This window comes from Purpureocillium takamizusanense, chromosome 4 (genome assembly GCF_022605165.1).
Source record: "Purpureocillium takamizusanense chromosome 4, complete sequence".
Taxonomy (NCBI): domain Eukaryota; kingdom Fungi; phylum Ascomycota; class Sordariomycetes; order Hypocreales; family Ophiocordycipitaceae; genus Purpureocillium; species Purpureocillium takamizusanense.
This window is the reverse complement of record NC_063071.1, coordinates 527167-551811: the sequence shown is the minus strand read 5'-3', so window position 1 is coordinate 551811 and position 24645 is coordinate 527167. Positions and strand designations below refer to the sequence as shown.

The 24645-nt window shown below is 44.0% G+C and overlaps 3 protein-coding genes across 3 annotated transcripts; 1 reads left to right on the top strand and 2 right to left on the bottom strand.

The window, feature by feature from the left end:
• Window positions 1–787: 787 nt before the first annotated feature.
• On the top strand, window positions 788–2092 carry JDV02_004812 (uncharacterized protein; the record flags this gene model as incomplete). Its single annotated transcript, XM_047986050.1, has 2 exons — window positions 788–977; window positions 1044–2092. 2 exons carry the CDS (start codon window positions 788–790, stop codon window positions 2090–2092), a joined length of 1239 nt encoding a protein of 412 aa, XP_047842030.1.
• A 5496-nt stretch (window positions 2093–7588) lies between these two features.
• On the bottom strand, window positions 7589–7902 carry JDV02_004811 (uncharacterized protein; the record flags this gene model as incomplete). The annotated part of the gene is made up of 2 exons (XM_047986049.1): window positions 7589–7630; window positions 7729–7902. 2 exons carry the CDS (start codon window positions 7900–7902, stop codon window positions 7589–7591), a joined length of 216 nt encoding a protein of 71 aa, XP_047842029.1.
• Window positions 7903–17312: 9410 nt separating this feature from the next.
• On the bottom strand, window positions 17313–17606 carry JDV02_004810 (uncharacterized protein; the record flags this gene model as incomplete). The annotated part of the gene is made up of 2 exons (XM_047986048.1): window positions 17313–17433; window positions 17491–17606. The coding sequence occupies 2 exons, from the start codon at window positions 17604–17606 to the stop codon at window positions 17313–17315; spliced, it is 237 nt and encodes a 78-aa protein (XP_047842028.1).
• Between the last annotated feature and the right edge of the window lie 7039 nt (window positions 17607–24645).

The window sequence follows — 24645 nt, the reverse complement described above, 5'->3', positions numbered from 1 at the left end:
ACGAAGCCCGGTGGTTGTACATAGCAGCACGATCTAAGTTCTTGGCTCTGTATTGCCTGGAGATAAGTTGTGCGGCGGTCGCTGCCGATGTAGAAGCGCTTGAGGTGGACGGCATTACTCTGACAGAAGCGCTGCGGCTGGTGTTGCTTTTCGATCCGCATCCTAAACAGGCAAGCATGATGCTTATGAGGCGGTAGTCGCCGATAGAGTTTAACAGAAAGTGTTTTCCTCTATGCAGAGCTGACCGTGAAGGTAATGAAAGCAGAAGCAGCGGAACGGAGAGACGTAAGACTATTAAAATGCAGAATACTGTATTAATTAGGGGTGACACGGAGGAAGACACACCCTGTATAGGGCGCGGGGTGCCTGACGGGCAGCCTTGTTCCACTTGCGCGCAAGTGCACAGCCCTGTCCGGATAGTTCAGGAAGGAAAGGCACTAATGTGGTGCAAGACCCCCTTGACAGTAGCATTGCTTGGGAAGCGCCGAGCTGTACAATGCGAACTGCCCCATTCCTTCACCTGGTTGCGATCGTCACTGCAGCTGGGCTCAGCTTTGCAGGGGTACGTCCGAAGTAACACACATGCTTACGCACTCTGAACTCTGACCGGAGCACCCGACCAGGCACGGATTTTGCAACATTGATCCCATTTTCTCCCCAGCGGCGACATCGACACAACAGCCCTGAAGGCTTTGATAACGCCTGAAGTTTTGAAGACTGCCCTACCACGGCGGGATTGTCTCAACCTCTTCAACACTACTGCTGCGACCGTAGACGCGCTGCCGCTATGGCTCCAAGGCTGCCTCCCTTATGGTCTCGCGAAACGTTTTCAGATGCCAGCTCCGGCGAGTTCGCTGCGCAATGGAGCAACCCGGGCGATGTCTTTAGCATCCTCCTGCTCCTCGGCGGGGATGTCATCAACCAGGCACTTGCCCAGCTCGCGGGGTCGGGTCTGGCCCCCGTTACGTTTTCATTCGGTGTGCTTCTCCTTTGTATCCCTATTATCAGTGCAGAGTACGGATACTGATGTGAAATGGAAAAAGGCTGGGTCGCATACGCTGTCAGCTCGCTCACCACTGCTGTCGGACACAACAAGCTTATGCCGAGAGAGCCAGACTACGGCTGCAAAGTCATAAACGCGTCCAACGGCTACGTCCGGGAAAATTCAAGTTGGGTCATTGGCAGGATAGCCCGGGACTTTGATCACTGGCGCGACAAGACGGTGACGCAGAGGACGGCCGAGCTCGTGTCAGATAAATGGATCGACTTGAAGCGGTACGACCCCACCGCCAACTGCCCTCGGCAAGCAGGCCTTGTTATCTCAATCTACGAGCCAAGTAAGCTGGTTGTAGCGGGCACAGTCAGGCTCAACTCTATCTACTGGACCGGCATGGCTGTGATGCTGCTGCAGCTCGTCGTCGCCGCCATCCCGATCGGTATGTACGGCGATTGGGCTACCATGGTCGTCACGGCCATTGGCACCCTCCTGTCCCTCATCACGGGCCTGCTCCCGCAATGGAAGAGAGAGAAGTGGGCATGCCGGCGCCACGCCCGAACTACCTACGTAATAACTAGGGGCAACGGCGCGCAGCACGCCATCGTTGTCCTCGGTAACGGCTGCGGCCTCAACCTGGAGGACCTGGCGGCGGGCCAGTACAACGCCCAGGTGGCGGCCAATCTCTCGACCCGTCTCGCCCTCTTTGGGCTCGCAACCCTCTGGATCCTGCTCCTCATCACAGCCGCCGGCATCAAGTCGCATACCTGGTTCCTGCTTGCTGTCGGCGGCATCGGCATCGTGCAAAACATCCACGCCGCCAGCCACCACTGCCGGCCGGAGAACTTTGGCCTGCACCTGCACTTTGTCCGCGTGATTGGCAAGCGCAAGGTCATGGACACGTTACTTGAGGCAGAGCGGAGTTATGAGAATCTCGGACTCGCGCTACTGCCTGAATTCTTCCCTGGTGTACTCACGACCGAGGACGACGCGAGATGGCAGCTAGTTAAGGAAGCCCGTAATAAAGCTTGGGAAGTCGCTAGGAAGACGAGTCGGGCGCAGCCACAGCCACAGACGAGTCGTAGGCAGAGTGTATAGTGTGCGTTGGTGGTCGAACTGTCATGCATGTGGCACGGCTATGATGCTACGATAGTGACACTTATAGTTAGGCTTGTAGTAGCCGATAACGAATGGCTTTGACCGAGGTCTTATTCTCAGGAACGCTGTTCAGTCGCGACTCGCTTCAGAAAAAGAAAGTAAACATTTGATATACACGCCGAACCACTTTACTACGGACGCCGCGATACCGACGCTATCGCATAGAGAACCAGAATTATGTCACATAGCATCTGCGCTCAGAATAGTTCTCCGTGGAAGCCGATGCTACAGTCCGCGTCTTAAGGTTGAGCACCTGCATGCCTTAGGCTTTGACTTCAGAGGTCAAAGCTCACACATTGTTTGCATAAATCGGAGCAGCAGCCTCAATTGCAAGGACCCTGCACCACAAAAAAACCTTTCCTTTGGGTATAAAGAGCAGGCGCACTGCCATGCACCTATATCTAGTTAACGCGATGCCGACCGTGATCCCTGTGGAGCCAGTTGTATGACAGACGCCGTGTGGCTGACCCGCCAAATCGGGCAAGCAGACAGGCGTGCGACAATCCGGCTGTAGGAGGCACCCTACCGTACGGAAGCGACGGTCAGAATGGGAGACTATCTCTGATGAAGGCAAGTAAGAAGCACTGCCGAAGCGCAAGCGACGGAGTCCCCGTAAGCAGCTAGCCGCTTCGGCGCCTTCGGTCCCGTCGAGTTACGCTAGCGAGTAGAATTGTAAGGACTGTCTCTATGTGCGGGTGCAACTTGGGCCACGATAGGTAGTGTTCTAGATAAAGAAATCAGCACGTCTGTTGAGCCTGGTTCCTATATGTCGGCCGAATCCGAGTCTAAGTTTGTTTGCGACAGTCTGATAGCAACCTGTTTGGCTGGGCCCGTTTTAATAGTCTTTCCTTAGGAAGCATATATTAAATAGAGCTTGGCCCTGTCCGAGATATTATGGCGTGGCTGAAGACCAAGATGGGATGCACAATTGCTCGATTTGGCGGGTCAGCTATATGGCGTCCGTAACGCGGCGTCCGTAGTAAAGTGGTTCGGCGTGTATATCAAACGCCCAGAAAAAACGTCCAGGCCCTGAGAACCTGTCAAGTGATAGTAGTGTGCTCCGTGAGGGAATGGTCTTGGGATGCGAAGTAGGCCTTCAACGACGGGACGTAAGCAGGCGGCTTGGACATTGCCAGCGGCGGCGTGGTGCCTTGTGCCGAGGTTGTTGATGCTGACTTCCTTTGCATTCTGTATAGCCTGAAACAGAAAGCCAGAACCCGTCTCTAAATGGCTCTGTTCCTGTGACTAGTACTTTCTTCCGCTCAGTACTTTCTTTGCGAGAAGGGCAAATTTCTTGGCACCGCGAACATTGGGCCTACAGCGGAGAAGTCAACCTGGAAGTTTTCAGCAGGTATGCTATACTATATATTTAATGCAGTCGATTGCAAAGATAATTAACCATATCCTTCGCTCGTCCGACAAAAGGCTAACACCATCCGGATATCTATTCGCATGGTCCTGATCGAGGACGGACCAGGCGTACAAAGGTGCAGGGTTTTGATAGCCTACTTCCAAATAGGATGTTGGCGGAACTAGACTCGTTTATACTGGCAGAATCCATTAGACCACATCTAATCATAAATTAGGCGTTATGTCGGGCATGCCTGCTCTTGCTTACACTATCGTGACTCTACAACATCTATGCTCGGCCGCACGCAACGTATCCACCTCATCCACAAGAAACTTACGGCATTCATAGCATCCCACTCTCTTATAGCTGCCATTATCGAGACGACATATGATAATCCCATACGCGGGACGATCTCTTAGCAACTGGCCGCCCGTGTTTTCAGTTGTCGCACACATCCGCCCTGCTGAGTCCTTTCGTACTCGATCTTGTTCTGGTGGTATCAATTCAAGGCAAAAGTAGCCCTTCCCGAGTTCGTTTTCCGGGTCCTCCAAGTCGAAATACGCACTGAAAGGCGGACTGGGTTCGATCCATGGAGTGTACTGGACATTGATCTGACCCTGACATTTGTAAAAGAAAAGTGGGTAGGGCCGCATTTGTGCCTCTATCGTTAGTGCGCCTGATGAAACACCTCCATATGGCCTTGTGCGATCAAGAAGGTCTACTTTGCAATGGAGGATGTTCGTCGTAGAGCTGCGAAGCCAGAGTGAGTTGGGATATCTTACTGGACCGTTCAAGGCTGCCCAGGACCAAGAAGGTGGAGCGTCTGTGGTGTTTTGCTTGCCGAGCGGCCTTGGCTTGAACCACACCAGCCCTCTTGCCATGTCTCGCTCCCAAACTCCTGCCCAGTATTTACCCAGCCTGCCTCTTGCAGTATTCGAACGGTGTTGAGCAACACTGCCTATGGCGCACAGCATGTCCTTTGGATCGGATAAAGCCCTGTCGTGTGTATAGTGGGTAACAGTATCCCACCACTCCTCACAAATTTGGCCAAAAATGCTAGGTACCCGAAGATCCTTTTCCAGGTGTGGATCATGTTCATAGTATGGGTGTCGAATCTCGTTTATGTCGTGTGTCTCTTTCACCATATTTGGGATGGTTAGTCCGCCGTCCAAGTGAATTGATTCCGAACACTCCCAGAACACTTGTCTCGAGCCAAATCTGAGCCGAAACTCTGAAAGTAGGTGCTCTTCAAGCGTCCATCCTCTGGTGTCGATTATCTCCTTGCCGCCGTGACTAGAAATCGCACCTTCGGAAAGTAGGAAACTGCCTTGATGGAGGGTATTACCTTCAGGATGGTAAGGAAGCCTATATACTGCCTTCAATAGACCTGGCAAAGTCTTAGGCTGCAGAAACCCTTGCTGACATGATGCTGCCGTGGCTGCAGAGATAAGGAGCTCGGCCCTTGAGAATATGTCTCCAATTTTCGAGATGTCTTCGCTCTTCTCCTCTCCCCCGTCCTGAAGAATACAAAGAACGTCAATCCATATATATGGTATGTTCATAGCCTGAACTACCCGGATGGCGTGCTGGATGGTCGTGGAAAGTCGCGTGATGGGCACACCGTTGTGCAACTCATTAATGGTTGCCGTGGTTAGGGTGTAACTGTGAGCGACACCGCCCCATAAGTAGCTTAGTGCGGCGTATGGATAGGAGGTTCCGATATCGCCCGTTGAACTTAAGGTTCGGGTGTCAGAGAGAGTTGCCAGATGTCCATTCCCTGAGCGGACTTCGACAAGTCGCCGAGGAAGGGGTATAGTAGATCGCTTTTTGTCCCTCTTTTCTCGGCATTTAGCGTGCGAGTTCTGACACTCCACAAGGCAACGGCGAAAGTCAGCGAGAGTGCCGGGGGATCCAGGCTCCAAGTTGATAGGTTGAGGGGATTTAAAACTGAAGATGCTGTGTCCTATCGATACGGTATTAGGAATGGCAAATGCAGGCTATTAAATACCATACCTTCTAGATGAATTGCCCATAAGGCAGATTCAAGTTCTGCTATCCCTCCATCATACACCTGCCACGTGCAGCAGATATAGACGAAACCGTACTTGATCCCATCATCAACCTGAGGAGCTTCAAGTTGCAGAAAGTCGAAATGGTGGGGCTGCTTTTTAACCGCTGATAGTCGAGCCGTGAAAAACTGGCATCCCTCACGACTCGCGGTATCGACTTCTCTGTACGTGAATCTACACGTATTGTCCTCGCTCGATTGTCTCTGTACTCTGGTGATCTCTCCAGTTCCCGTGATGATGATTTGCGCACAGTGCAAACAAGTATGAGGGATCATACCACCAAAGTCCTGCATGCTTGCGGAAAAACACCAGAATGTAATTGAGGCGTAGTAACTAAGATTATATCCTGATGGATAATTTAGTAATGGTGGCCGTGAGATGAGAGATGGGCAAAGTAAGGGTCTGCTGTAAATGCTTGCGAACAGCAACGGAGTCTATTTCTATCGAGTTTGTGTGGCGTACGGCGTGGCGTTTAATGCCTTGTAGGGTGCCGAAATGTTGCGTTGCACCGCCGCCTGCCTTGCAGTTCGCCTTGTAGTTCGCCTTGTAGTTCGCCTTGCCATTCAGCCGGCAGACCGCAAGGACGGTGCGGCCCCCAAACCCGGATCACAGCCGCGGACCGAGCGCGTGGACGGCCCGCAGATGCCAGATGCCTAGGTAAGGCCCTAATGTACTAATTGTCTTTCGAATCACGTCTTGATTCGCTGCGCACGCTCGCAGCACGCCCGTGCCACCCATGCAACGCCGTGCTCGGCCCGAGCGCCCTCAAATCAGGCCCTGATTCAGCTCAAGGTGGGTGCCGCGCGAGGTTTCTTGGTTTCCTGTCACCGCGTCGAATCAGGTCCTGATTCTAGTTAGCGCACCTAACGCGTCACGAAACCATGGCGGTCCACTCCGACGATACGCGGCTCCGATCAAGGCGGCAGCATTAAAAACATCCTCGCAAGCGGCTAACTCTGCAACCATCCGGAGGATGCTTATCTGCCTCCGTGAAAACTGCTGCTTCGCCCTATGGCCAAGCGCGGATGGTGTTACGGAAGACCTGTGGTCGCAGCGCAGTACCCCAGGAGACACGCGCAGACAAATCACAGCAATACTACAGTCCCCCGGCCGTCAATGTTCATGCCCCTAGCTCTTCTCTTTGAGATAATTCTCATCAATTTAACGATGCCAACGGTCTGACACAACCACTAATTAGACTTCGTCCTCTTGGGAAACCGCCCACCAGCGCTGAAACAACCGCCAGTGGCTGGTGTCATTTGTACTATGCATGTATGGCAGCCAGCTCTTCAAGGGTACGCTGCCAGATCAACTCTCTCGGTATCTTATAGCTATTTCTGTTGTCGGTTGTTGTGGCTCCGGGCAGGTGTAGTTACCGGCGGAGACTCTCCGCCGGAGAGACATGCCCCATCCTTCTCCACCCGGTGCCCCACCATCATCGGCTGATGGCGTATGTCTTGCGGCCAAATGGACATTAATCTGCCAAAGGCTTCAATCCTACCTGGGTTGGCTTCGCTTCCATAGTTCCGGAAGATATCTTCGAGCGCCTTTCAATTCGATCGTGGCGTTTTTTTTTTTTGTGGGAGATTGGCATTAAAATAATGGTTTTAGATGGACGGTAGGCTGTTAAGCTCAATTTTGAACAGAAAACGTGCGTGCTCCATGGAACACCTATACTGTTCGTATCGGTCTTCCTTCATGATATTTTCCCAGAGCTGAACCCTCACACCTGTGTCCGTGCAGACCTCTTGAAGGAGCTTGAAAATGTAGTCATGAACGAGAACAAACTATCGAATCTTTCCCTTTGTTGACGAGAAGTCGATGGCTTCCCTTACGGAGAAAGAACCATGGATCAAGTGCGTACAATTGACTATGACGCAGCCCAGTACGTCCCTAAGAATTGGAGGCTGCAGCGTTCCCGCGTTTCTTGGTGAAGATGGTGCCCTTCCGGAGCACCGATTTGTCTCCCTCCGTGGCACCCGCCGCTGTTGTGCCTCGGAGATGCTGCACCTTCTCCTAGTGCGTCTTATCGCGGCGCTCTTGGCGACGCTCCTTAATCTGCCCGGATTCAGGTGTCTCAATCCGTTGCGCCGCTTGAAACACGTCTCCATGAGCGCGTTCGCGTCCAGCATGCGCCGCGGGAGAGTGTGAATCACGCCAAACATCTCTAACGGATCCGACACGGCCCCAATCTTCGACTCGCCAGTCTTGAAGATGGCAAGCGCGATGCGGAACAGAGTCTTGGATTCTTCGTAGAACACGTCCCACACGCAGAGCGTCATCTCGATGGGCAGGATCCCAATGTAGCAGCTCATGAACCAGTCCGTCATGTACAGCGTGATGGGTGGCAGCCGCTCCGTCGAGAGACTGGTCTGGTCGCGACGCCTGATGAGCGATGTTTCGCGAGCACAGGAAGGCTTCGTGCAGCGGGAGGCCAATCATGGCCATGAAATACTGCACCCATGTCATTCAGGCAACGCAGCATCCGAGAAAGTTACAATAATGCCTTCAAACGTGACTTCCAAATTGAGAGAGGGTGAGGCTGGAGGAATCCAGTAATGGATTCGCTAGCGTCCCCTCTTCATGGGTACGGGTTGTCGGTATTGACCTTTGCATGGGCTTGACGTACGAAAAGTCTCCGAGGCTTTCAAGGAGTGAACGACGCAGTGGCGCAATGAAAGTCGTTGAGCCACTGTTGGCGGCGGCAGTGGGGATGACGGCAGTCATTCAGGCGTACCCGAATTCAGGATGCGAGGGATGCGCGTTTAGCCCACAATGAACGCGGTTTCAGTTGCACACTTTGCAGCAAAGGCACGTCTTGCTTCGGATGCTCGCTCATCAGGAATGTTGTGACCGGCGACCACCCCGCGCGGTGAGGCGAACCACCTTTTGCGAAGCGCACGTTTCAATGGACGGTGAGAGACAGCACCATGACCTGCAAGACAACTGGTGACAGGGCGGCATCCACGTAATCTCATGCACATCAGAGTCATGCGCCTTGCGCCTTGCAGTTTAGGTTACCTGTTCAACAAATGACGCTCTCCCAACGAGCGCGTCAGCGACGTGCCAGCGAGCCATTGCTGCCGCAACCACGCCAAAGTTGCACGGAACGGACCGCGCCAATTGGCCAGGCGTGGGTAAGCCCCCATTGCTCCATGGTTTCAGGAACCCGGCTAAGCGGACGCTGTTTTTACGAATATCAGTTTACCATGGGCCTCTCGGCGGTGCTGGTCGTCATTCTGCATCAGCGACTTAATCGACTTACCAGCGACTGGGGAAAATGACCAAGTGGTACGGCGTCAAAGTAGGACGGCACCCTGGGGTCTACGACACATGGGACGAATGCGAAGACCAGACCAAACGCTTCATGGGAGCCATTCGTACGCAGTGACCGTCCCAATGAGATCACGGAGCAGAGGTGCTGACTTCAAGCAGTCAAGGCTTTCTCTTCAAGGGAGGAGGCGGAAGCTTTCGTGACGGAGGCAGCAGAGCCAAGCCCTCCACTCCGCAATGGGCAAACCTTTTACGCGGTGGCCGTGGAAAAGCCGCCGGGGATTTACGATAATTGGGCGACAACGGAGCAGGCAGTACGAGGTGTTCCGGGAGCCAAGTACAAGAAATTTGATTCCAAGGAAGAGGCAATTAAATACCTCGAGAGGGAAACGCAGACTACGGAAGCGACGCCATCATCAACGGGATAGCTCGGTATGTCATGGATGATTGTCTCTGCTCTATCATCTTGCACAGTAACGCAAGGATTATATTACTTTTGCTTGAACACAACGTCCTGTGCTTCCTTGGGACGTGACACGAGATACCTCATAGTCTCTGAACTCGGCGCAAGGGGCTTGAATACCCTCCTGGGAGCATTCGTTGGAATCCTAGCCGAGGAAAGGATGTGGAAATATTGCTGTCCGTGGGGTATCGCTTGCTTAACGGCTATACCTGGACGCTTGACCGTTTGCATGAGACTCATGGCCTCCACGGGCTATGCATGCTGGAGTCAGGTTGAAGCCGCTTAATGGCTGCGACAGCTCGATTAACGTTCACGCCAGCTATGGCAACATGGTCGAGTTTAGCTCCGCCGCCGACAACTGATCCAAGCTGCTAAGCGAGTTGCAGAGGTGGAGTTCACAAATCAGATGTTCGGGTGCTACAGAACAGAGACGACCGGATGAGACTCACCGCTCGAGAAGCAAGCCAACTCGCCCTTCAACAGTTATGGCACTGGCGATCAACTTGTTGCTCCTGATGGTACCCAGAACTTAGCCAAGGAGATGGGCACGCAGTTCCCGGGGGTTACTCCCATGGCTTTCCGGCGAGCCCGTGACCGGGATTCCTGGGCATTGGCCAATTGAGCAGACTGTGAATCCTTACACTGCCTTGCCTCCTCTCGCTGTGTCTTATCTTATTCGACCCAAATGGTGACGCAGAGGTCAATGTCTGAACCAGAACATCTACTTCAGCAATGCCGGTCAAGGAGACCTACATGGCACCAAGCCCGTGAGACTAGCTCCAGGGAAATGGTTACTGGCACTTCCCTTTTGTTCAGAGTTACGGCAGGAGCATTGATCATGGCTCCCGACCCATAATGGGTTAACATGTCTACCGAACCCCTGTTTGGAAATGGACGGCTTCATTTTGGACAGATGCTTGATCGCTTCGCTCAGCGTCTTGACTTGGTCATCTATTGCAACGTCTTAGAGGCAGGTAACACTGTTCAGGGGAATCGGCAAGGGGAATCCATGCCGGGTTGCCGGGCCACTTGTCGAAGGAGTGTCGGAGCAGTTTGGTCGTCGGCTTCGGATTAAGGTGCGTGTGAGGCGACGAAGTTTGAATTGGACTAGTCAGAATATGAATCCAGTTCGGTGCGAACCCACAACGAATGCACAATTCACGCACCAGCTCGTTGTAGGATACTACCGAGAAAACGTCGTTTTCGCCTGCGTTGCCAAAGCTGGGTCGGTTCTAAGCTCGCCGCAAATATCCATCGCAGCTCTACGAGCCTGCCCAGTAACACGCGGTATCCTTGGTCTTTGAGCATCATGTCCAAGATGCGGCCCAGCTTCTCACTTGAGAAGTCGTCGAAAGTGAAGACCGTAGCCAACGTATACCTCCTACTCGTAAGATTTCACAGGCCCCTGAGACACGTAGCGGTCTGCAGGGACATGGCCGACCGTCCGGAGGATAGTCCCGGGTTTCACTGAAGCACTCCATAAGATAGGGTGTACGGCCTCAAAAGAGCCGTAATGAACTCGCCGTTCAAACTCGCCTTTGGAGACCGACTCTGGCAACTCACCAGTATCTTTGTACATTTCGAGGACGAAATCATGAAAGCTCTGTGGAACAAATAATTGTTAGCATATTGGTGAGAATGTATGAAAGCACCCATCAGCCATACCTCGTGGCTCTGACAAGCACCGAATGGAATAGAATGCTTGCGCTCTTTGGCATCAATAAATGTTACTGTCTCTTGTAACTGGTTGAGGGCAAGGAAGGCCCATATGGTATCCGAACCATGCGGTCTTTCTATCTCGTAGAAAGTGAGAAGTGGCATGGCTCGGTGGCTTGTCCGCTCTGCCATGTCTGTGATTTTGCCGATTAGAGCTTGATGTTCCGCGGCGAAATTGAGGCAGTCGGCCCATATTGCCGTTCTCCTGTATTTGTGAACCTGATTCATGAGTCAGGCCGCATGCTAGCCTGTCGTGACCGAAGGGGACCTTTCTGATCTTGCCGTGCTCTGCGACAAAGGCCTCCAACGTGCGAAAAGCTGGCGTAGCTGCTACGAATAAGAGGGATTCCAGTCTCAGCCGAGTGAGGAGGTCGCATCATTGAGGTATTTCCGAGCTTGTCGCCCCATTCCTCAGGATGACGTATAGCGCGGCAGTGTTGCTAGATGTCAACGACGCTGACATTCCTTCTCGGTGAGGCCAGCTTCTTCTACCGCAAAAGCAGCAGAATAGCTGTTCGTCAATTGCGTACGTCAATTGTGGCGCAGGGGCGCCTGCAGGTGTAGCAAATCGACGAAAGTAGCCAGATGGGCATCCTGGGCAAGATGCGCAGCTCCTGGCCGCCCCAGGACCTGTTGCGCATTTGGGCAGTCTCAATGCTCTCGCGAGGCATTGTGGGCTCGTCTGTTATCGGTGTCGATGTCTCCGCAACAGCATCTGGCTACCCCCGATCAAGCAAAGGAACCGCCGTGTAAGGGGAGTGTCTAATGCTGTGCTCGTACTCTTTCTTACTGGTGGAGATGAAAATTTGATCGCACTCCGTGTTCATATAGTGCTCTGATTTTTGTGATGTCTTTTTCTCCTCTCACGTTGGAGAGTCGACCCGCACCCGAGCCCACACTCTACCTTCTCACGATAACGAGCCTGTCTTTTAATCCATGCGCGAAGGTCTTCATCAGTATGGCCTGTTGTGTTGCAGAGCACGCGTGACATGATTGCAAGCTCCGATCTCGTAACCGTGGTCGAGAGGAGCCGGACGGGGGAGCGTTGCGTAGCGGGGGAACCGTTGCGTGGAAGGGAAAATATTGCACGGAAAGCATTGCGTATAGATAAACTGACCTAACCCCCCCTAAGTTAGGCAATTAGTAAGGCCTATTAGACCTAGCCCGACCTATACTCCATTAAAAATATATAGGTTTTAATTAACTTAAAAACTCATTTTATAAAGTATAGGTTAGGTTATATATAGCTAACTTAAGATATTTTATATAAAAAAAACTCTCTTTCTTAATTATTTAATAATAGCTTAATAATAAATAATAATATTTTTTATTAGCTTAATTAATATACTAACTAAAAGAGATTATATTATTAATTAAAGTAGCCCTATTTTTATAGGATAATAAGAGTTATTTATTAAATAATAATGCTTCTATATTTATTAAAGAAGCTATTAGAGATAGCTCTATTAATAAAAACGAAGAAGTAAGAATTAATCTATACTATATTTATAATATATTTATAATATATTATAGTCTTTTCTCTTAGATTTAGCTAATAATCCTCTTATCTTATTATTAGCTATACTTTAATCGTTAGGTTAAGAGGCTATTTAAGAAGATACTTTATTAGCTATAGAGGTTATTTTCTCTTTAAAGATACTAGACTTTTTAAAAATATTATTAATAGGTATAGCCTATATAATTTATATAGAAGGCTTACTTAATATTATATATAATAAGCCTTAAAAACAAATAATAAATTATTAATTTATTATTAATTTATTATTAATAAATTTTAGATTTAAGATATAATATATTATATATATATATTAAGGCCTTTAATATTAGCTTTCTTATAAAATAGCCTTATTATATATTATAAGTATACTTAAATATTCGAAACTATATATATATAAAAGTTATAAATACCCTCTATAATTTATAAATTTAAGTTAATACTTTATTATATATATTAAATATAAAGTACTAAGTAATTATATAAGTTATTATTAATACTTTATTAATACTTTATTAAGGTAAGAAAGATACTAAACTATAGAGTATATCCTCTTATCTTTTCCTTCTTTATATCCTTACTTAATATATTATTACGTAAGGACTTATAAATCTAAAGTATCTCTATAGCTAAGAGGCCTATTATAAGCTAATTAAATAGTCCTTAATATTAAATACTTATATTTACGATTCTTAATAAAATTATATAACTTTTACGCTTAGGTATAATACTTATATCCTTATAGTATACTTATATCTAAAGCATTAAGAATAAGGTAAAAAAGTAAATATTATTAGCTATAACTAAAAAAGTATAACCTTTTTCGTTTCTTAAGGTAATCTCTTTCTTTTTATAGCTATTTTATAGTCTTATTCTTACTATCTTTTTTACCCTTAGCTATTCCTTTAGCTATTTTTTACCTAGGCTATTATTTATTATAGCTATCTTTTACGACTTCTCTTACTAATATAATAAATTATCTATTAATAGTTTATTAAGAAGGCTTAGTATATTATTAAGTAATTCGAGAAGAAATAAGCTTATAGATATACTATTAATATATAGTAATTACTTATTTATAAGCCTTAAGTTATTTTTATTATATAATAAGTAAGGAAGTAAACTAATCTATATATAATATATTACTAATATATTATAGGGTTCTATTATAGTTAACGATATATATATTATATACTTAAACTAAAGGCTTTTAAGTAAAGCTATTACTATATAATATTAAGCTTAGAGCTATAGCCTTTTATATATTATTTATTATATTATTTTTATTTATTTATTTAGTTACCTATTTTAAGCTATAGTTTAACTATATAGGAGCGATAGGGTAGAGGATTCTTAGGGAAACCTTTCTAATATAAGATAAAAACCCTAAGCAATAGTTTATTTCCGATAATTTCTAAGTTATAATAGGGACTAGAATTATTTCTAAAAATATAACTAAGAGACTTATAGCCGATATTAAAAGGTTATACGCATAATTTAGTTTTTATAAATCTTAGATCTAAATAGAGGGCTAGTCTCTTAGAGGTTATATATCTCATAATGCCTATATCGCAATTGTTATATAGCGCGTATAAAAGCGCTAATCTCGTTAGTTTTTATAGTAGGCTAAATAGTCTACTCTAGCCTCATCTACTCCCTAACGGGGGCTAGTCTATATAACGTATAGATTGCGGGTTATCGGCCTGTCTTAAGCCGTTTTCCGTAAGGTGCCCTAACCGCTATAAAAAACGAGAGAGAGGTAGGCGCCCCTAGCTAGATTCGAACTAATAACCTTCTAAAGAAGGTCTTACGGCCTTAACTACTAAGCTGTAGGGGCTTTAATATATAATTATATAATATAATTAATATATTTATAATCCTTAAGGGCTATAATAATATATTTAAGGCTTAATTAAATAAGAAAGAGTATATCTTTATAATATTAATATAAATTCTTAATAGCTTTTATAAGTTTAAGTATTATAATCTAATCGATATTAAGTAATAATCGTTAAGATCTTAACTAAATAAATTATAAAGTCTTTATTAATAAAAGTAAGGTTTCTATCGCTAGAGACCTTTTAATATTACCCTATTTATTATAGGGTTAGCTCCTTAACTATACTATAATAAAATAGTATAATCAAAGGTATTAAATTATATAATAATATTTATTTATATTTTAAAGTCGATCTTAAGCTATTATAGCTATTAGACTTATTTTAGCTATAGAGGTTATTCTTAAAGTATATTATTACTTAAGAAATAAATTAAACTTAATATAAATAATAAAAATTTATAAAAGTTTATTAAAAAGGTTTATATCTCTTACTTAAAATAAAGACTTAAACACTTAAATTAATTATTAAAGATTTAATTATTTATTTTAATAATAACTATAATATATATATTTATTTATCTATTTATTAATTATATTAATATTACTTTAATTATATTTATAATTTTATAATCTTTCTCTTAAATTGCTAAGAATATTATAATACTTTTGTAATTTAAAGCTCTTAGATTATATTACGATCTTAGCACTCTTACCTTTATATACTTAATTATATAATCTCTAAGATCCTTACTATAAGTCCCTTATTCTAGATTCTTTTAGATATATTATCTAACCTATAATAGGCTAGCCTGCCTAGCGGCTATTTATTAGTCTATAATACTTACCTCTTAAATAATAGAAACTCTTAGGACCCCTTTAAGACTCTATTATAAAGAGCTCTTAAGCTAATTAGTATAATAAATAATAGAAAGCGCTAGCTAGCCTATAATTAATAAAGAGACGGTTAGTCATAGACTAGAATATAAGGTATAAAAGGGACAAAGAGTAACTATATAAGAGACGAAGGAATTTATAAAGGATAAGATATATAGTTTAATATATTTGCTATATATATAAAGGTAGAAAGCGGCCCTATATAATGACCTATCCTGCTAATATATATCTTCGATTAAGCAAGCCCCTAAGCATGGTGACACCCGGCTGTAGCATGGATATGGGTGTGTATAGTTGGAGGCTCTTGCTCCCGATGGTGTCGCGGGTTCTAGAGCACCCAAGTCTAAGAGCCGTCGCCAAGAGGGTAGCATCTGAGTCGAGTGCATCGGCTTCAGCGGCCTTCCACTTTCGTCTCTTTCTACGTGAAACTTGATTGTGGTCAAGTTCCTACTTTGAACGAGCGGGGCTAGTGGTGGATGAGGATGATGAGGATGAGGATGAGGGGGGAGGCTGTCCGGCCATGATAGTGATCAATTGAGTGGTGCGCGACGAGACGGGGATTACGCGTGGTGAGGATGGTCGGATGAGGTTGATACACCGTGTTGACTCGTTGAATATTGATGAAACGGTGCGTAGGGCGACTGCGACGGTGGGAGTCTGTGCCGTGTCACTAGCTCCCGGACGGCTAGCGAGAGCTGAGGTCAGTTCTCGTGCCGATCAACAAGGTTTGTTCCTGTTTCTGGGGTAAAGCGGGCCCGTTTTGACGATTTAGGCGAGGGGCGGGACGTGGCGCGGGCCGCCGGATAATACGTCGCTCCATTTGCATTGTCGAGGCACAAGATGGTGTACGAAGTACGTACTTCGTGCATGAGGGGCACACTGTCACACGGACCGGGATCTTCCTGATGGAAGACGTCAGTCAACTGGCGTCCGCCATCAGCGCCCTTGCATGGCGTCATCAATAGTGGAACGGGATGCGCCCGCCGAGCGAGACGATGATTTCAAGCTGGAATTATTCCTCACTCGGGTTCATTGGGCATTGAGGGCTGCAGTTAGAGGAAGGCCTGGCGGCGAATACGATGGGATGGACATGAAGCGGAGACCAGCTGGAAAACGGGAACGTTAACGCGCTTGGAACATGCGAATGGCTTTCTGCTCCTTGCTCTCCATTGCAGCTGTCAAAAGTGGCATCTGAAGAAGTTGAATCTATCTAAGAGTGACATCTGTGAAGAAGTTGGATCTATCAAAGAAGTTGCAACTGTCAAGAAGTTGCAACTGTCAAAGAGTTGCAGATGTGAGGTATTTGGCAGGGTTGCACGTTCAGGCAGGAGGGGGTGCGCTCCGTAGGGGCATGGATCCGTGACCAAGGCGCGCGGCCGCGGCACAAGCAGCAAAATAGTGAGTACGCAGTCCAGTGAGAAGAAGAGGCAAGCACGGGTGCTGCAGAGTCCGTCTCGATTTTCCGTCCAAGAAGAGGCCCACGGGAAAGTCATTGGCCTAACATCAAAGGGTGCTCATACGTGGTTCCTTTCCTTGCTTGCTCGCCCGCGCAAACGGGCTGGTCGAGATGCATCTATGGTCAGAGCGGTGCGGTCCCACACACCGTGGGATGGAGCGTGGGAAAGCGCGGGAAAGCGCTTCACAGAGCAGTGTCAACCTGGAAGCAGCCCCTGTGCTTGGCTGCGTTTCTTCCAGCCAGCCGGGCAAATGGGCACTCTATGGGGAGGAGCCTTCACAGGGCCTCGTCTTGCCAGCATAGGATTGTCATGGCTCGATACGCGAGATGAACGACATGCAGTGTATGATGTCTCTTGTTATTGAAAAGTAAAGCCACATAAAGTATTCTGAAAGAAAGGAATGGCGGATTCTGGTCGTGCGAGAATCCCATTGTTAACCACTCTGCCCCAGTCTACGACAGCGTCCTAGGAGTATTCCTCGAAAAGCAATGCCGCTCAGGCTGACTTGCGAGCTTCCCTGTGCGGCACTGGATCGTCGTCATCTCTTGAGGGTTGCCGTTCAGGCCAATTTATATTCAGGCCTAGAGAGAGTCTCGGTAGATCTTTTCCGTCGCAGGGATCTCGTCCCATCGGACTTCGTTCAAGTAGCGCGCCAGCATAAAGGGCAGCTCGTCATGTGCCTTGCAGTCTTGTTGAGATGCCCTGATCACAGCCACAAATGAGCGGAGGTCTCGAGCTAAAGGCCCATGGACAACGTACGCTTGGGAAGCCTCCTCGGTGGTTGCAGCAGCTGGGTCCACGTGATTCGAAGACGATTGTCTTGGGTCAGCGCTTCCCGTTTCCACGGCCAGTGACGACGACGAAGACCTGGTCATAGCAACAATGGCGCAGCTTGAGGTATAACAGGACTGACCGAGATGTTCCGCAATGTCGAGTAAGAAAGGCAAGTTGAGCCGGGCTAATGGAGGCATCGCCAGATTTCAGGGCACGAAAGGCCGCATGGCCGACATTCTTATACCTGGCCATGGATTACCACTTCGGTGAAAGCTGTCCCAGAGACCAGAGCATTGCCTTGCCGGCCGTCTCGACCCGGGGTCCATGATATCCCCACGACAGGGGACAAGCCTCGCAGTCGGCCGCACCAACAGACTTTTCTCCCGATGCCGCGTAAACGCCACAAACACCACGTCTACGGGCTCTGCGCAGTGCGCATGGGTGCGCACATGGATGGTGGGTCGTCCTTGATGGTCGGCGCTACGCCGATGGAGAGGCGCGCCGCGGCGGCTGACCAACAGCCAAGTTGAAAGCTCAGGATCTAGGGCAGGCATGCACAGGCATACCCGGACACCGCACCCGTACGCTAATAAGGGCGCGAGACGATGCAAGCTGCAACGCACCCGCTCACCCTAAATGTCGGTCGGGAGATTCCCGTCGCGCATAGCTGGGCGCCTTTCCATCCCGGTCCAACGAGTCAGGAAAAGCAGGGACTGACATGATCCCTGTCAAGTTGCAGAAACGAAGCGTCCCATGCTGGAGTTGACGTGCCATATGGCTTCGTCGTCTTACATGCAATAATAGCACGCTTGGATAAAACTGCTACAGGTGGAGGAAACTGCCATGGATGGCCAAAGCTGCCACACCAGGAAAAAAGGTCTCGCACTAGGAAAAGAGTGTCACCGTGGGAAAAAAAAGTGATACGGCGGGACTTGGGGTTGGGGTTAGGGTTAATCTAGAGGTACGAGAGCAGCACGGTCTCGTACGCCATTGATCGGGCATCTATCTTAGCGGAGAGCAAGACCCGGCGCGTAAAGGTACGTAAAACAGTGGAACAGTAGAACGGTAGAGTAGTAGAATAGTAGAATGGTACGAAGTAGAACCCGGACAGAATCGTCGCCTTTTGTCACGGCTTCGGAGCCGATGAGAGATATGCTGGGAGGGTGGACCAGCGACTACTTCAGTTACGTACTGTAGTACTCGTGCTCCCGTCTATGACAAGGATCATCTTCAAGGTTGCTTCTGACGCTGGTCGGCAGCCGATTCGCGCGCTGGAGTGCTCCGGCTGTCCGGGCACCCTGACCGGCATGAGAGCGAACACGGGCCCGGGGACGTCTAGATGTTGACGAAGGAATATTCAGCCCTTCGTCTGTCCCTTCACTCCACCCGCTCCCGCAGTAGAGCCTCACTTTCGCAGACCATCAAAGAGAACAAGTTATGTGCGCGGACCACCAGGCAATGGTCCACCGTCACAAGGGCCGACGGCCTAGAATGACAGAAGACCTGACTTGCAGGGCGTCGTCTATAAGCAACCACCATGCCTCCAGGCACAAACATGTTGCCACCGTGAATGTAAGGCAGTGGCTGAGAGGCACCGACTGGCAAAGCCCCAGTCAACGTACTTGGGTAAGATTGCCTACACTGCAGTAGGTACTAGCTTAGCAGGAAGCCCTGCAAGGCAGTCGCAAACTTGGAGGGCAGCCGTGATTGCGGATGCCCACCTCTCACAGCAAGAAGCAGATCGCGCCGCCGTCAGTACAGGGGCAGCGGCGGCCACTCGCAGCCTCGCAGCGTTGTGCGCAGCGGCAGGGGGGCAGCACTGATTGACGCTGCCCCCTTCGTAAATCAGTGCTGCCCCCCCATGTCTGTCTCGTCCTGTTTTACACCTCTGCCGGAAGTCGTGGGAGGGCACGAAGCAAATCGCACCGGTGTCAGTACAGGGGGGCAGCACTGATTGACGCTGCCCCCCCCCCCCCCTCCCCCCCTCATCAATCAGTGCTGCCCCCCTATGTCTGTCTCGTCCTGGCGCACACCTCTGCCGGAAGTCGTGGGAGGGCACGAAGCAAATCGCACCGGTGTCAGTACAGGGGGGCAGCACTGATTGACGAAGGGGGGCAGCGTCAATCAGTGCTGCCCCCCCATGTCTGTCTCGTCCTGGCGCACACCTCAGCTAGAAGCTATGGGAGGGCACGATTTACCATCACTACCCACCCAGTTTTCTTAACGGAAGTACACCTCGGCTTGGCTTCAACTTAGAGGGCAGCGAACATTAACGCTGCCCCCCTGGCGCTGCCCCCCCTCGCGAATCAGTGCTGCCCCCCCATGTCTGTCTCGTCCTGGCGCATACCTTAGCTAGAAGCTGTGGGAGGGCACGATTTACTATCACTACCTACCTAGTTTTCTCAACGGAAGTACACCTCGGCTTGGCTTCAACTTGGAGGGCAGCGAACATTGACGCTGCCCCCCTGGCGAATCAGTGCTGCCCCCCCTCGCGAATCAGTGCTGCCCCCCCTCGCGAATCAGTGCTGCCCCCCCTCGCGAATCAGTGCTGCCCCCCTATGTCTGTCCCATCCTGGCGCACTCCTCAGCTGGAAGCCATCCTATTAACAGTGCTAAGGCCTCACCTTGGTCACTTGCAGGGATCTCATCCACTGAGCGAGCGACTTATTACCGGTACGTTCGTAGCCATATAAAACTGGCGGTCGAAGAAGTACTGCCGATCTGTCTCAGCACTCATCGTTACATCTATTGCCACCCGGAAAGCACGAAGATCCAAGTAACCGTCGAGTACTTAGGAGAAAGTGGAGCGCGTAACCCAGGTGCGGCCTTACCACTGTCAAAGGGAGGGCACGATTTACCATCACTACCTACCAACTTTTCTCTTGTCCTGAACGTAAGTACACCTCGGCTTGGCTTCAACTTGGAGGGCAGCGAACGTTAACGCTGCCCCCCTCCCCCCCCCCATGTCTCTCGACGGACAGTTCTGCAAGACGAGATTAACACATTCGCAAGGCGCCCCTGTTACCTACCTAGGCCCAGGGCCAGCGCCTGCCATGCGGCCGTGATATGCCCTTTCTCCTCTTGTCGCCTTCCATTGAGAGTGGCTTGACATGGGGCAGCCCGTCAAATTGACATTACAAGAAAACGCGGGACCAGGCCCCGTGCCTTCAGCCCTTCACCTTGGCCAAGATTCTACGTTTCCCCTTCCATCTCGCATCACAGTGAGCCAGCCGTGGCCTGAACACATGTTCAGAAAAATATCCGTTAAATGACCTTATCTTAGGGATGCCCCTCTATACAAGCAAAATCGAGATAAAGCGAATCTATAATAGTAAGGGACCTATATTATATATAAAACAAGCTTAAGAAGAAAGTTATATTACAGCATTTAGCATAAGTATAAATGTCTTAGCTTAAGTTAACCCTATATATAGCTAGATATATATTAGCTACCTTAGCTACTTTAATAATAAAGCTAGGCTTATAAAAATTATATTAAGTATATTAAGTATATTAAGTATATTAAGTATATTAAGTATATTAAGTATATTAAGTATATTAAGTATATTAAGTATATTAAGTATATTAAGTATATTAAGTATATTAAGTATATAACTAATATAAGTAAGTTAATCTTAGTTAGTTAAGTCTTATATTATTAGCTAGTTAAATATACTTAATAACTTATAAAATATATATTAAATATATAATTAAAGAGCTAAGTTAATCTTAATATTAAATTAAAGTAATTTATTTAATACCTATAATAGCTAGCTAGCTAATATAAATAAGTAAATTACTTATAATTTAATATTTCTTAGCTTACCTTTATATATATTAATACTTAACTATTTCCTTTATAGTTACTTCTTTAGTTTTTTTATAATCTTAGTTATAAAATTAGTTCCTATCTTTTTATAAATAAATATATTATTTTAAATTACTTATATTAGTTTTTTTTATTTTAATATAATAAATAATCTTTATAAATACTTTATAATATCTATTTATCTATTATTATAATAACTTACTTACTAAATATTAAGTTAATAATTAAGTAAGAGAAGTAATAATATAATTATATTCTATAAAGAGCGCTTTATTTTAAGTATTAAAGCTTATAGGTTTAAGCTTTTAATTTACTAGCTAGACGGACTTTAATACCCTATAGTTTAGGGGCATTATATATATGCCTTAGTTCTCTATTTAAGTCTATATATATATGTTTTTTTTAGTACTTTATTATAATTATTCTCCTTTTTAAGTAACTATCCTAGTTACTTATTTAAAACTTAAATAAGTTATTATCTTTTATTTATAACTATCTTTAAGTCTTTATTCCTTTTAATTCTATAATATTCGCTATAAATTAAGTTAAGGGTAAATAAATAATAAATTACTCTTTAATTATTAATAAACCTATATTATTATAATATCTATATTAATAATATAAATATAATTACTTTATATTATTTTTTATTATTTTTTATTATTATTAGCTTTTTTTATATATTTATATTAGTTTTATCTTTTATATATTATTATTATTTTTACTTTTATATTTATATTTTCTTTATTACTTTATTACTTTTTTATTTATATTATACTTTTATAATACCTTTTATTTATTACTATTATAATAATATAGTAAAGTAATAACGCTATATTTACTATTATAAGTAAATACCTATTTATATTAAAAAATTATCTTATATATATTATATATATATAATATATAAAAACGCTATAAAGTCAAAACCATTAGTTTTAATAGTCTTTAAGATTAGTTATATATATAAGATATTTAATTTATATAAATATATTTAATATATTAATTATAAAGATACTTATAATTAAGTAAGCTTTATTCTTTTCTTTCCCTTTATACTATTATTTTATTTATTAACCTTTTTAAATAGCTAAACTTTTTAATAATAAGAGATTATAATAACTTATTAATATTATATAAGTAAGTAACTAACTATAACGGAGCCTTAAAGGGATCCTAAGGTTTACTATTACTTAAGAGGTACGTTAGGCTTAATAATAAGTAATAAAGATTTATAAAGTCTATTAAGAGGGTCTATACCTCTTACTTAATTAATAATAGACTAAATACTTAAATTAATTACTAAAGATCTAGCTATCTACTTTAATAATAACTATAGTATATATACTTATCTATCTCTTTACTAATCTACCCGATTATATAGTAATCCTCTTAATCTCTAATATTACTTAAGGTAATCGAAGTATAATCCCTTCGATTACTTCTTAGGTTATATAACCTCTAGGGTACTTTCCCTTACTAGCTGCCTAGCCCTATTAAGCTAGTTATTAAGCCGTCTTAGGCCTTATACCTTTAATTAAGTTAGCTCCCTCCTTTATTTAGCGTTTATAATACTAATATTATTAATAAAGAGTATATTAATACTTATATCTTAGTTACTTAATATATTAAAGTTATAATAATTAATAATATAAGATATTAATACCGCTATTTTACCTTTCTTTAATATATAAAGTAATCTTATATTTATATTAGCCTTATATTAGCTTTTATTTATAAAAGAGATTTATAAATAGATTATTAATACTTTAATAATATTAATATTAGCTTTTAATATTATTTATAAGGGTTATTACTTATAGTAAGGCTTATTAAGCTTATATAAGCTAACGACTAATATATATAAGTATTTACCTTAAAGATATTATATTATTCCTTTCTTATTAATATATTCTTATATTTTAGACTTTAAGTAAATAAAGTATTATTAAGACTATTTCTATAATAGATCGCTAATATTTTAAAATAGGCTAGTAAGGATAAAGTAAGCCTTTAAAAGAAATATATTACCTTTTAGCTATTTAATAGAGATATAAATTACTTAAGTTAAATTATAGCTTTAATATTATTTATCGATAATATTAAAGCTATAATTATTAACTTTATATATTTAATAGCTAATCGTTTCGATAATATTTATAAAGAAATTCTATTATTTTATAGTATTTAATTATAAAAGGGGCCCTTAAAGAGATTTTATATAAAAAAGTAATTAGCCTTATTAAGCTATATAAGCTATTAAAGATAAAAAAGAAAGAAAGAAAAATAAAAGGCTATACCTTTATTATAAAAAGAGCGGCTACTTTATATTATATTATTTTTATACTTTAGTAAGATAACTTATAATATCGAATTTCATTAAGCTATATTATATAATCTTTATTAAGCTTAAACTTAAAAATAAAGATAAAAAAGGGAGCGAAAGTAAAGAAATAGCGCTTATATAAGGAAAAGTATCTCTTTAAAGTAAAGCTATATTTTAAAGCTTATAATAATATAAGTAAAGAAAATAAAGCTTAAGTAATACTTAAAGATAACCTTATTAATAATATTAATATTAATTAATAAAAGTCCCCTTTATTTTATATTTATTAATAAAGAATATAAATATTATATAGCTATAAATAAAAAAGTAATTTAAAACCTTAAGGTCTTAATAAAAAAGATATTAAATATTATAGATAAAGTAATTATTAAAGGGCTAATATAATTAATTATAAATATAAAAAGCTATTTATAATTTCTTTATATTTATATAATATTATAATTAAAGTTCCCCTTTATTTTAAGGAAACCTTAAATATAATATATAAAGTCTTATTTAATTTTATATAAAAGTAAGCTTTAATATAGCCTATTATAAATTTAAATATAGTATTATTAAAGGCCGCCCCTTAATAGCTTATTCTTAAGAGATATAAAAGATACTTTTTATATTATAGTATTAACCTTTATAAAGTATATATAATAGATTAGAAAATAAAAGAGCGGTAATATAGCTAAAGTAGCTATCTTTATTATTAATATAAAGGATATTAAAAAGGCGCTTATATTTAAGTAGCTTAAATTAAGAAAAAAAACCTTTAAGTAATTATTTTATTATATTTTTATAATTTACTCTTACTTTTCGAGAAATAAAAAATAAATAACCTTAACCTTTATAAGCCTAATATAAATTATTAAATCCCCCTTAAGATAGGCCTAAATAATTAAGATTAATTTATACTTTATAAAGTACTATATAATATATTATATAAAAAGGTATTAATATTATAAAAGACCTTTAATAC